A 12993-nucleotide genomic window follows, 5' to 3' on the forward strand; every position below is an offset into this window, starting at 1 on the left:
CTATCTTTACGCCAGAAGCTAGCAATAAAAATACATTTTCTAAAGATTTGTATACATGCATATGAGGTCATTATCTTTTCAATAAATAGTGTACATCATGATAAAGCTGTGTCAAAGTCATCACTGAAAACATGGCTGTCCCTGAAACATGAAGGCTGGAGTCTCTCCCCTGTGTTGCTACACAGAATACAAAACCCATCTCTGATTTGCTGCCCAGCTCAGCAGGCCCCTTCTCAGCAGTGCCCACTGCATGAACAACAGTGCTGACTGATATCCATATCCTCATGCAGCTGTGATTTTTTTCATTCATTTATTAATTTCATTTGGCACAATGCTTAGTATATACAGAAAACAAACATTTAAGGACAACTCTTGAGTTACTAATTGTAAGAGCACGTAAACTCATCTAATAAAAAGTATCTTGAAAATTAAACATGTAAATATGATCCTAGCACCACTCCACTGGGAATCTGTCTACTCAAATACTTTTTTCTAGGCTTTTTTTCATCTAAACCCCATTTACTGGCAGAATTTTCTAACTATTCACCTTGCACTTAATTTCTGATAATAATCCTTTAATTCATGTAATTTAAACTGCAAATAATCTAATCTTCAAATAAAAATGAGAAAGAACAAAAACAAAATGGTGGCTCTAACTCTGAATTTCAAGTTATCTAAAGTCTTTCATTTCCTTGAGCTTTTCAAGTAGAGATGATGACAGGCTCTGCTAGCTAAGGGTTGTGGAGAGCAAACAATAGAATGATGTCTCCTAACTAAGGAAGGGGGAAGTAACTGAGACAAGGCCTTGGACTTGAAGCCCATTACCAAACCCACCATGAGAACTCCAAGACCATTCCCCCATGCTACATAGACCCATAGACCTCTCAGGGCCTGTATTACTATGTGGCTCAAGGGCTGCCTCCTGGACCCCCTTCCCACACTTGAGCAATAATGAGATGGCAATAATGAGATGGCAATAATGAGACTCCACCCACTAGGAAGTATTCTAAGAAGACTAGGCCAGAACATCGCCCCGGGTCTGCAAACAGGAGACTCAGCCCCAGGCAGAAGACAGAAGTCTCAGAGTGCCTTCCAAGCACTGGGCAGAGATCTGTTTAACAGTAGGACAGACAACTGTTCTAGCATGCTACACTGTCAGCCGTACAGCAGGACTTCTTCCCCAGCTATCTTTTATTTATCTATTAGTACCTAGATCATGAGCACCTCCCGTGCTTTCTCTGTGGTTACCAGAGTGCAGGATGGAAAGCATGGAATAGACAGAGGTTGGTCAGCCAGTATTGCTACAGGCCAGAGTAAGAAGTACTGTACAGTAGGGTAACAATAGATAATAATATATATTGTATGCTTAAAAAAGCTAGACGATTCTCCATCAAGAAATGTATAGAAGGGAGGGAGAGAATCCACATTTTACACCTCATAAGGATTTCCTGAAATGCACAGTTTACAAAGATGAGTAATCTGGATGGATGCTGGCCACAGTGTCCGTCACTGCAGCTCTCAATATGCACAGATCCTCGTGGCAGCAAGCATTTCAAGCTCAGTCATCATCTCATTTTTAACCCCAAATTTCCCTGACAAATCCCAAATCCTTTCATGAATATTTTAATGAATAAAGAAAAATAATGATTAACAACTTTTCCTTGAAAGGAAAAACTCATGTTGTCTCTGATATATCACAAAGAATAAGCTTCTTGGTAAGACAAATTCTGAAATTTGGGGGTCAAATATCTAACTTGGGAAAATTCCAGATAATAGTTTTATAAGTGAAGGAATGTTTTCAGAAATTGAAAGACAGAATTAAAGTCAGAACTGTAGTAATTTTCCTTCCAAATTACTGTTATTTCCTGAAAGTCATTTCCAAAATAGGGCCACAGTGAGTTTCTTAGGTCTCCGCAGCCCCCTTGCCTACAGTGCTGATGGGTACACATTTCTTGGAAGTTGATCACATCTGGTAGCTAATAGGATCACCCAGAATACTATAAATGGGTCAGGACGTGGTACAGTAGACAAGGCAGACAGGGTAGAACCCCTCATCTGAAAACCCCAAACTTAACCTTTTCCTCTCATCTGTGAAATTGAACTAATAATCAGTTTCCTCATTATCACGCATGCTGCAAGATCTGAGGATAGAAGGGTCTGGGAAAAACAAAACAAAAGCACTGTGCAGGCTACGATACACATCCTGCAAATGTCCACCACCAAGAGCCTCAGCATGAGGTTCTCAGTGACATCGCCTTTGTTATCTTTTAGACACTAGAACAGCTCCTAACACATCTTCAACTGAGCCATAAGAACTCAGATTTATAGGTGTAAAATAGACAGTTATTAGAAAAAATCTTATAAAAACCTTTCACATTTTTATAAAGCGGGTTATTTAAGAAAAGCACTAAATGGCTACTATACCTCGGGTCTGGGCAGCTTCTTTTAAAGCAGCTAGAAGGTGAGGCTTCAAGTTCTCCAAAATAAGTCTTGCTTCAAGACCTGGGAAAAGGGACCTAGAACGTGAGAGGTGTGAGCAGTTACAATTCTAACAATTCTAAGGTTAAAAAAGTCCACCATATAATTTCAAGTCAGTTAAACCTGCTATTTCATTTTACACAAATTACATCACATCAAACTACAATATTATCTAGGCTTTGCTTTAAAATACAAAGGTATCATACACCAAGTCAGTTCAAAAAGTCTAAATACCTAACAATAAAACAAATTTTATTCCATGAGATGTCAACATGTACCCTTAGCTATAGAAACTTAGTTGCTAAAGCTAAGTAGGATGATGCACATCTGTAACCCTAGCATCTGGGAGGCTGAAGAAGGAAAACTGCTTTCCAGGCTAGGCTGGGCTACACACTCACACCCTGTCTTAAAAATACAAAGAAATAATTTTTTCATATACTATTTTAAATTTCATCAAAATAATTCTACTAATTCTACCTCTATTAGTACCTTATAATATTGTTTTCAGTGTTGTGACTGAAAATTAGCTACTAGAGCAATTGTTTCTTGAGAAAAAGCGTTACAGTGTTGTTCTGGAACTCCCAGGTTCAAGTGGTCCTTCTTACCTCCCAAACAGCTGGGACTAGAGACACAAGGCAATAAACCCAGTTCTTATACCTTTTCCTTTTAAAGTATAACATTTTATCTTTTAACATTTCATGAAAAGCCCTCCTAACCACACAACCTACAGATACCTGGTGGATCTGCAGTCAAGGACCCTGTGGACAGGATAGCCCCCCACTCCCTGGAGCAGCCAGTGTCTGAGTCATATAGTATCTACCTTGGGAACTCTTCTGAGGTGATGTAAACAACATCCTGATCGGAGACAGATGAGGAGAAGGGGACAAAAGCCCCACTTTGTAAAGGCAGCAGCTCGAGCCCAAGCAGCTCACTGTAGGCGTGGTCAGAAAGCACGAATTCTAGAAGATGAAGCTTTTCTTCAGTACTGCCCAGGTGTGCACACTTCCTCAGCACCTGCCGCACCCATGTAGGTGTTACCTTCCTCACAGGAGTCGCAGTGGAGGTGGCAGAGGCTGCACTGAGCTGAACAGCAGCAGCCAGGTTCCCTGGTACCTTGGCAATCTGCTTCCCTGAGCTCTGGAGGTAGTTGAGCACAGACTGTGTGTATTCTAGACTTCCATCAAGTTCTGAGAAGTACACCTGCTCCAGCTTTACCCACTCACCACTAATGGAATAGATCACAGCATGCTGGAACAGCTCACTAAACAGAGGCCCCAACACTGGCTGCCAGTGTGCCTTGACTTTGCTGGCCTCAGGCCAAAGTCTGTAGATGGCATCCACTGACAAGGGGAAATCGGAGCTCTTTTCTGTCTCCAGGCGTTTTATTGAGTCTAGGATCAGAGTAGCATAAGCTTTGGGAACAACATTCACGATAAGAAATTCATTCCACAAGGCTGCAGGGTCTCTCCATTGGTCCAACTCTCTCCATTTTATGCTCCTGCGGTTGTCAGTCAGGCCGAAGAAGCCACTGACATGAACTGGAAGTCCTGTTCTACTTTCCTCACCAGGAGGTAAAGGAAGAAAACAAAATGCTTTTCCTGAGAAATCAGATATTGCTCCATTTTCTTCATCATCCCTGCCTGATAAAGGCATGGCTAGTCCAATGATTGGGACAAATTTCAATTCATCAGCCAAAGAATCCAGTTTACTACTAATGCCTCGCCCACCCACACTGTTACACACCAACCAAGACGTCTTCTGGGCATCCTTTGTGCTCTCGTCCTCCAGAACTATGTTTATATGATATGTTACACAGGTGATACTGTTGCTTGGGATCTTTTTACAATAGTTGCTTATGGCCGTTCCCAGAATCTTGATAGAATTCGGTCGTTCATGTTTCAGGGTCTTATTCTCACTAGCCGTCACTCTAAATACCAGTTTTTCTGTCCCATCAGCCTCTCGGACATGTAAAGATACAGACTGCACACTCTTCAGGAAGAGCAGCACTGTGTCTGCATCTGCCCTGAAAGAGTCAAACAACTCCAGAACCTTCTGCTTAGTGTAGAGATTGCTGCTAAGCTGAGAAGGTTGTAAGCGAAGAGGGAAGCGGAAAAATGTCCCTGGAAAGCTGCCATTTGCAAATGTTTCCTTGGTGCTTCCAAAAACGCCAATGAAGGGTGCAAATTGATCCGGAAGCTCATTCATTTCTTTGCTGTCATCTTTGAGATTCCAACATTGGCCTGATTCATGGGGGCCAAAAAGTGTCTGATGAGGATCTAGCATTCCTATCTGGTCACCACTAAAGATACAAGGAACATCTGTAGAAATGAAAACCAAGGCATAACCAACTAAGAAACTCAATGAACAATTGTAAGTGCTGCCATAATGAAATGATAACTACCATCAAAATATTACATAAGAAATAGCATGACACATAAAATTCCTCAAAAGCAAGTGACTTAATACTTTGAAAGTGAGGCATAACAGTTTCTGGTTTGAGCCAATCTAGTAAGAGCCAGTTATAGAAACTTCCATGATTTTTGTGAAAATATGTGCTGTATCTTTAAATATTCAACAAGTGGAAGATATAAACACTATTTAGACATATACTCAGTACTAACCACCAGATAAGTCCAGCTAGAAAGAAAGGAGTTACCATTTATGTTCAAAATTAAAGATTCAACTGTTGACTTTGACAATTGCCATGTAGCTCAGCAAGCACAGACTCCATACAGAGTGAGAAATTAACTTTCCTGGGGAAGGACTCACAACGTGTACTGCCAGTTCTTAAAGATCCACAACTTACTACATGGCCTCTATACTGATGTCAACTGTTTCTTCTGTTCCTCAACTAAATACAGTGATATTTCAACCATGGCAGAACTAAAGTGTGATTTATTACTCTGAAAGAAACTTTTATCCATAGTTTTGCTCAAAGGACTTCCTATGGGTAATTCTGATGTGTTTTGTCTTTCATGCAGACTTTAGCCCCTAATCTTCATACTCAATGTAACTCTAGTAAAGTCTGTCAGCTCTTTAGTATCTGTGGTTGTCAGATGCCAATTCAATTGGGACAATCACCAACTTCTAAATTCTTATATATCTTAAGTAGCAAATGTATGTTCATTAAATCCATCAACAAGACAATCTAAAAAATATTTGTCCTTAGTCCCTTTACATGATGCCACATACACTGAAATCAGTTCAGAGAGACTCTTGATATTGGAAAAGCATAACCTATAGCTTTCTCAAATCTTCAGATTACAAAGAGCCTTCCCACAAATGATTCACATCAATGTGTTTACTGTTAACTAGGGGACAAAATAACACTGAGCTGCACACACAGGGTAACAGGCCTGCTCTAAATTCCTGCACAGTAGTCTCTATATTGTACAATCCCCAACTGTGCTTCAACATTTATAAACCATCACCTGGAGCCATGAAAAGGTGAACTTCCAAAAGATGAATATATAAATAAAATATGAAGATTCGTGTGTAAAAGCTACGTTTTAATATATAATAATATAATTTAATATGTAGCATAGTCAATATTAAATATTAACATTAATATAATACAGTAGAGTTACCAAAATTGATCTATAGTTTGGCTGAGTTTACTCCCCACTTGCCCACAGCCAATACTGCACCTGTTATATGGTAGACAGAATTAAACCCAATTCCAAATCTTCCAACCTTCAAAGGATCATCTTTTTTCCTGCTTCTTGCTATTTCTTGAATACCATGCCAGTCCTCTGGGGTAAAAACCGCATTGTTGTACACATAGAGAGCCGACCCTGGATATTGAAATGAACAGGCAGACACTCAGCAAGATGTATGGTCAGCTCCGTTCCAAGAGCTTCATCCAGACAAACAACAACAACAAAAACAACTTGTTTGATGAGAAAATAGAGACAAGTGAGCACAGTGACTAAATTCTGCATTATTATTCCAATTGTTTTCACAATAAAAATAGAAACAAACTTGGTAAAAAGCTAACATCCAGAGAAGTAAGTTGTCAGGAAATTACAAGAATTATGGACCAAAAACTACAGATTAGACAAGAATATTACCACAGTGCACCATCCTCTGTTAAAACTTTTCTAAATAGCATATTCAAATTATTCTTTTTAGAGGGAATTTCTAGAAAATGTATGCAGCATACATCAGCTTGATAAACTGTTAGTTATGTGCTGTTGGAGCTCACGGAAAAGCTGGTTCTGGGATCTGCCCCTTTCCACTTTAGACCCAAGAATGCTGTGTCAGTGTCCTCTCCAAGGCCTCTTGTGAGGATAGGCTGAGGCCCCTAACTCTGTGACAGGAAGGGATAAGAACAGCAAAATGCTCCACGAGTAAAACTGGTGTATTCTGGAGAATAACTGGAAGGTAAAGTATTTCTACCCAATGCTACTGCTGTTTGTCCCATCATATAAAAAAGTTCTGAAGTGGGAAAGAGAAGCTCACCCATGGAGAGGACAGACATTTAGTGGGGAAGTCCAGTCTGGTTGTCTCAACTTCCCTGGTCATTTTCTGTTGGATGTTGTGTCCAGTTTGATGCCGACATCTCCAGCAGTTACTATCTGTTCTTTTACTTGGACACCCATCCTGAGGGGTACTCTGCTCTGCTTGGGACTCTCTTTTGGGAACTCCAGCTGACTGCCATAAAGGGGCTTCCTCAGTAGATCTCTGCTGGATGTTTTCAGCAAGTGACCTGATGTTTTGCTATCTATCTATCTATCTATCTATCTATCTATCTATCTATCTATCTCCTATCTGTTGCTATTTATTCTTTTACTTTTTATGTATACTGAATAAACACATCCATTTAAAGCTGAAAGTATGGGAAGCATAGGTCATTCTCTAAGACATGCAAAACAATGTATTAAGGATACCTACAACCAAAAAAGACTTTGTCACTGTATTTTTTTCATTAAGCAGAAATTAATCCCTTACTAATGCTAATAATCATCTTGTAAATATTTGGGTTGTATGTTTTTGATTTTGCTTTACTTAATTTATATTCACAGCATTGATTGTGCAATTTAAATAGTCATGGTAAATATTTAAATAAATTATTTGGAATTATAATGCTACCTCCAAAGTGATTTCTTTAACAATATATTGTATGTGTAATTCTTTGGTACTCTTTTGAGACCCATTTTCAGAAATCCTAACATTCTCTGAATATAAGTAACTATATCAACTCATTACTCTTTAAATATCATCAGTGTTTTCAAGAATAACACAGACACAATTAGGCACAGAATCTAAATGTGTACCCTTTGATCTGTGCAGCCTCCATGCTAATGAACTATATGGAGATTCAGAGTATCCAAAGAACATATCCTTATGCTTCTTTAAATATGGAATGTTGGCCTGGTCTTTTTTTTTTTCTTTTAATTAGTGCAACTGCTATCTTTATAGCAATCGAAGTCAGGACATGAAGTTGGTCAAGGCTGCTATTCTGAAAAGGACAAGCACACAGCTATGAAAAACTACTCAGGAGTCAAGGGAGCCTGGTGTCACCAGATCCACTGTCACCAGTCACAGCACAGGCTCAGCCTCTTCATCTCTACTGAGATCAGAGCTTTATCTCCTCACAGCGGAGTGCAAAGGATCCACTGTGGTATTACTCAAGCCTCCCCCCCAGCACACATCATAGAGAAGAGCCCTTAAACTGTTAGCTATTTCTATTATGATACAGTAAGTATGCAAAAATAGTAATGAATGACTTGTTATTATCTACCAGCTAACCATAGTTCACTTAAAATGGCATCTGTCAAATACCCTGTGGTTCTGCCTGCTCCCTGTTCACTAAAAGTACAAGACACAAAAGGAAAGATCACACAATGGGCCCAGGAGTGAACTTCTTGCCAGAATCTAGAAAGATCTATTTAACTTTAAGATCTAGAGAAGGGAATTAAGAAGTTCAGCATGGTTACCAGCATTACAGCTGACCACCAGGGGAAGGAAAAGAGATCTTCCCTCCTAGAGTCAACTGGAAAGATAAGAGCTCCTCGGCTAGGGATGGGACTTCCTGACCACCTCCCCTCCCTGTCCTGGAACACCATCAGGCTTGAGCTTGTGCGCGCAGTCATGGCTGCTGTGGGTTCACATAGTGAATGCCTGTCATATGCGTCACTGCTTCTGGCTCTTACAATCTTCACACTTCCATAGGAGGAACCAGACTTATTAAACATTCAGGCCTATTTTCTTCAAAGGAAGAAGGACTGATGCCTGGTCACCTGGAAAGCTGGAGTGGATGCTGTTCTATGGACCCAGCCTTCCTGAGTCCCCCAAGTCCTGAGCATTGTTCAGGCCCTTATTCTGAGCTGAGTCGCTCAATGAGTAGAACCTATCCTTAAGAAAGAGGTTCCATGTACTCTGCATCCTCCATCAATAGAACCTATCCTTATTACAAATCCTTCCTCTTTTAGGCCCTTGGCCTGAGCTCTGTTTATTAGTCAAGAGACCTCATTCTTATTCTAAAGGTCACAGGTGCTTTGCTACTTTGCTAGGGGTTTCTACTGTGGTGTTAACAGTCACCTTTTTCTTAAATGCATCGGGGACATAGACCCTGAGGCCAGACTCTGGAGTTGTAACCCAGGGCTTACAAAGGCCCTGATGACTCATGTTTCAGTCTTCACCTTGCAGTCCCTCCAGCCATGACCCTTACAGGGTCCCCAGCTCCACCTTCTCTTTTGAGATGATCCCTGAGCCACGGGAGGAAGGTGTGTGACTGAGTTTTTTGGTGGTGGTTGTGATGGTGGAGTTCTAAGTTCTGGCTGGCCTGGAACTCATGATACAGATCAAGTTGGCCTTGAACTCACAGAAACCCACCTGCCTTTACCTCCGAGTGCTGGGACTAAAAGAGTGTACCACTATACACAGCTATTTCAGTGTGTGTGTGTGTGTGTGTGTGTGTGTGTGTAATAAAGATGGGAAGCAGAAAGACTTAAGCCATGAGGCAGAATTTTGAAGTGAAATGCTCCTAGGATCTCTACGTTCTCACTAGCACAGCAAATCAGGACAGTGAAAACAGAATGTCCTAGGCATAAGCATGACCACCATTACATCTAGGATCCTGTTCTTTCTCAGAATAACTACAAGAAAACTTGCTCTTTCTATCACTATTACGTGGGCAGGGACTGCCCAGTGTGCCACTGCCTATGGAGCTGTGCAGTGGATAGGGCTGTATGGGACCAGGACTTGCTGCAGACCCCTGAATGCAAACTGAACATCAATCTAGGAGGCTACATTAAATAATAAAATTACAGCCAAGAAACTACAAGCTAATCCTCTCACCACTGAAAGATCAGTCTCTAGAGGACTACAGTAGAGTCAGCAAAGTAGCAGAACTCGGAACCAGGGAGTAAGCCTCCTGAGATCATCACATCATATACATCTCTTTACAGATGTAAAGAAGTACTATGGTTAAGCCTGAAATCTGATATCAGAATGACTGTAGCCACTACAATAAATGTTAAATATTCAATTAACAACAATGATGGTTACTGTCACAAAACATCATTTTGTGACTTATGTATCCCTAAAATATCTAAGAAATGAGTTAAGACTTCTTTTTCACAGTAACTGTCCATCATATACAAGTATTCATAATCATCCATCAATTCCAGAGCTGAGATGAACTAAGTTATGTACACATTTTTCAACATTTCAGGGTGCAAGCAGGCGGCAGTCTATAGGTGACGGCTCCCTTACTACTTTCCCTCTCCTCCCCTTTCCCTTCTCCTATTAAGTCTATGTTCCCACCCACAGCACAAGGGCAGCCCTAGAGACCAATATATATACAACTTCTTTCCAAATGTAGAAGAAATGATAGTTATTTAGAAGCAGTGTCCTTTATCTTATTCATAATATAAAGTGTAGTCTGACTGAGAGAAATGGAAGGCTATGTAATTACATTGTTAGCCATTTTATTTTAATTTTTTTCTTTAAATATACCAACTAGCAGAAACATCTTCCAAACAAAAGCAGAAAAAGCAAAAACACTTGAATTAAACATGCCAGGAAGTACAAATGATAATCACGCTGTTCATTAAAAGCATTGTAAATCATTAAAAATCATCATTAGTACAAAAAATAAAATTTACTCCAAATTATTCTTACCCTGATATTGTGCCATATCTTTTGACCAAAGAGTCTCTGTTCCATATTGTGTTTCATCATATAAAAATTTAACCTCTGTGGCTCCAGCATCTTCTGCATTCTGAATTAATTCCTAACCATAAAACATACCAAAAATTTATATTAATACAGCCATCTACTGTCCAACTCTGTATTTACCTACAATATCTAAAATGTAAGTGTATCAAAGCGAAGAAACCTCACTACCTCCATGGGTAAGTTAAGCTCTGGTAAGGTTCCTATTGAAAGTAGTCCTATATACACAGGAGTTGGGAAGTCTTTCCCAGCAATTCACACCCGCAAGTCAGCTCTGAATGTGCTAACATTTAGTCTCTGACAAATCCATGCAAAGCCTTTGTTCTAAGGAAAGTACTCTAGTTCAAAGATCTATACAGATTATTCTGAGAAATCTTATGCTGAAACAGCTTCCAAAAACAGACCATTGTTCTCATTTGTTTATCAAATTTAAATGCTCTTAGATACTCAAGGGTATTAGTCTACATGCAGCCTAATAAGCAATATTCTAGACAACCTGACATGCCTAAGGCAGAAAGCATCTTAGTGATGAGAACCATTCATAGAGTAATATCAATCATTTTTTGATTTGTGAGTGAGCTGGTGGGTGCTCAGAAACCTGTGATATAGAAAGGAAAGGGCAAGTCATCAACAAAATTCTCAGTCCTCACAATCCCCAAATACTTCTAAACACCTAACAAACCTTCCTGGAAGCTCAGACTCATTCCTAGCAAAGATCCTACTCCCTCACTTCTGACCCAGTTCCTGTAACCAACAGTTGAATCCTCACTCTGAATTCATGCAGGTCATTCAGGCCACCTCAGTCACATGACAACTCCATAATCATACCCTTCATTACTCCAGCAGTCAATATAAAAAACAGGTCTTCATTCTTCCATTGAAGGGCATCTAGGTTGTTTCCAGGTTCTGGCTATTACAAACAATGCTGCTATGAACATAGTAGAGCATATACTTTTGTTGTATGATAAGGCCTCTCTTGGGTATATTCCCAAGAGTGGTATTGCTGGGTCCAGGGGTAGGTTGATCCCGAATTTCCTGAGAAACCGCCACACTGCTTTCCAGAGTGGTTGCACAAGTCTGCATTCCCACCAGCAATTTGGAAGAATGGATGAAGAAAGTATGGAATATATACATATTAGAATACTACTCAGCAGTAAAAAACAAGGACTTCTTGAATTTTGCAGGCAAATGGATGGAAATAGAAAACACTATCCTGAGTGAGGTAAGCCAGACCCAAAAAGAGGAACATGGGATGTACTCACTCATATTTGGTTTCTAGCCATAAATAAAGGACATTGAGCCTATAATTCGCCATCCTAGAGAAGCTAAATAAAAAGGTGACCCCAAAGAAAAACATATAGGCATCCTCCTGAATATTAACCTTCATCAGGCGATGAAAGGAGACAGAGACAGAGACCCACATTGGAGCACCGGACTGAAATCTCAAGGTCCAAATCAGGAGCAGAAGGAGAGAGAGCACGAGCAAGGAACTCAGGACCGCGAGGGGTGCACCCACACACTGAGACAACGGGGATGTTCTATCGGGAACTCACCAAGGCCAGCTGGCCTGGGTCTGAAAAAGCATGGGATAAACCCGGTCTCGCTGAACATAGCGGACAATGAGGACTACTGAGAACTCAAGAACAATGGCAATGGGTTTTTGATCCTACTGCACGTACTGGCTTTGTGGGAGCCTAGGCAGTTTGGATGCTCACCTTACTAGACCTGGATGGAGGTGGGTGGTCCTTGGACTTCCCACAGGGCAGGGAACCCTGATTGCTCTTTGGGCTGATGAGGGAGGGGGACTTGATCAGGGGAGGGGGAGGGAAATGGGAGGCGGTGGCGGGGAAGAGGCAGAAATCTTTAATAAATAAATAAATTTAAAAAAAAAAACAGGTCTCAAATTAGCCTTCTATGAACGCCATTCTGAAAGGCACACTGAAGCTGCTCCAGTGTCCCTTAAGAGGCAGCACAACCTTTATTCCATGCCTATCTGAGCATGATTCCATGAGCTAACAGACCTTAAAACTTTGGTAAGCGAGAAGAGAAATGAGGGCTTCAGGAAGGGAGCATAACGAGGAAGATCATAACAACTCATCTACAGTCCCAGTTCATTCAGGGGGCTTCTTATTAAACACCAAACCTCATTTTCACAAAATCTTCTTTCATTGCCTTTCTTTTGGTTATTTAATTTTTGTGTTTCTATTAATAAGTATGTTCAAACTTAGAGAACGTATCACAAGCCATGTCCATAACCCTAGCACTAAGACTGATGTAGAAGCATTATGAGTTTGAGGTGAGCCTGAATTACACAGAGAATTCCACTTCATATAT

The 12993-nt window shown here is 40.4% G+C and overlaps 1 protein-coding gene across 4 annotated transcripts in view; it reads right to left on the reverse strand.

Annotated features, from left to right (window-relative positions):
* Sacs (sacsin molecular chaperone) overlaps window positions 1-12993 on the reverse strand; it is a 42209-nt gene that overhangs the window by 18438 nt on the left and 10778 nt on the right. For 3 of the 4 annotated variants that reach the window (XM_050152206.1, XM_050152203.1, XM_050152205.1), the window contains exons 5-8: window positions 10606-10717; window positions 6126-6272; window positions 3299-4796; window positions 2425-2516 (exon numbers count right to left, since the gene is read on the reverse strand). In XM_050152206.1, coding sequence (XP_050008163.1) covers window positions 2425-2516; window positions 3299-4796; window positions 6126-6272; window positions 10606-10717 — 1849 coding nt within the window. The remainder of the gene's footprint in view (window positions 1-2424; window positions 2517-3298; window positions 4797-6125; window positions 6273-10605; window positions 10718-12993) is intronic. The other variant, XR_007593593.1, reaches the window with a different exon arrangement.

The sequence above is a fragment of the Alexandromys fortis genome, unplaced genomic scaffold, assembly GCF_014885135.2.
Source record: "Alexandromys fortis isolate MF-2015 unplaced genomic scaffold, M_Fortis_MF-2015_v1.1 scaffold_75, whole genome shotgun sequence".
Taxonomy (NCBI): Eukaryota; Metazoa; Chordata; class Mammalia; order Rodentia; family Cricetidae; genus Alexandromys; species Alexandromys fortis.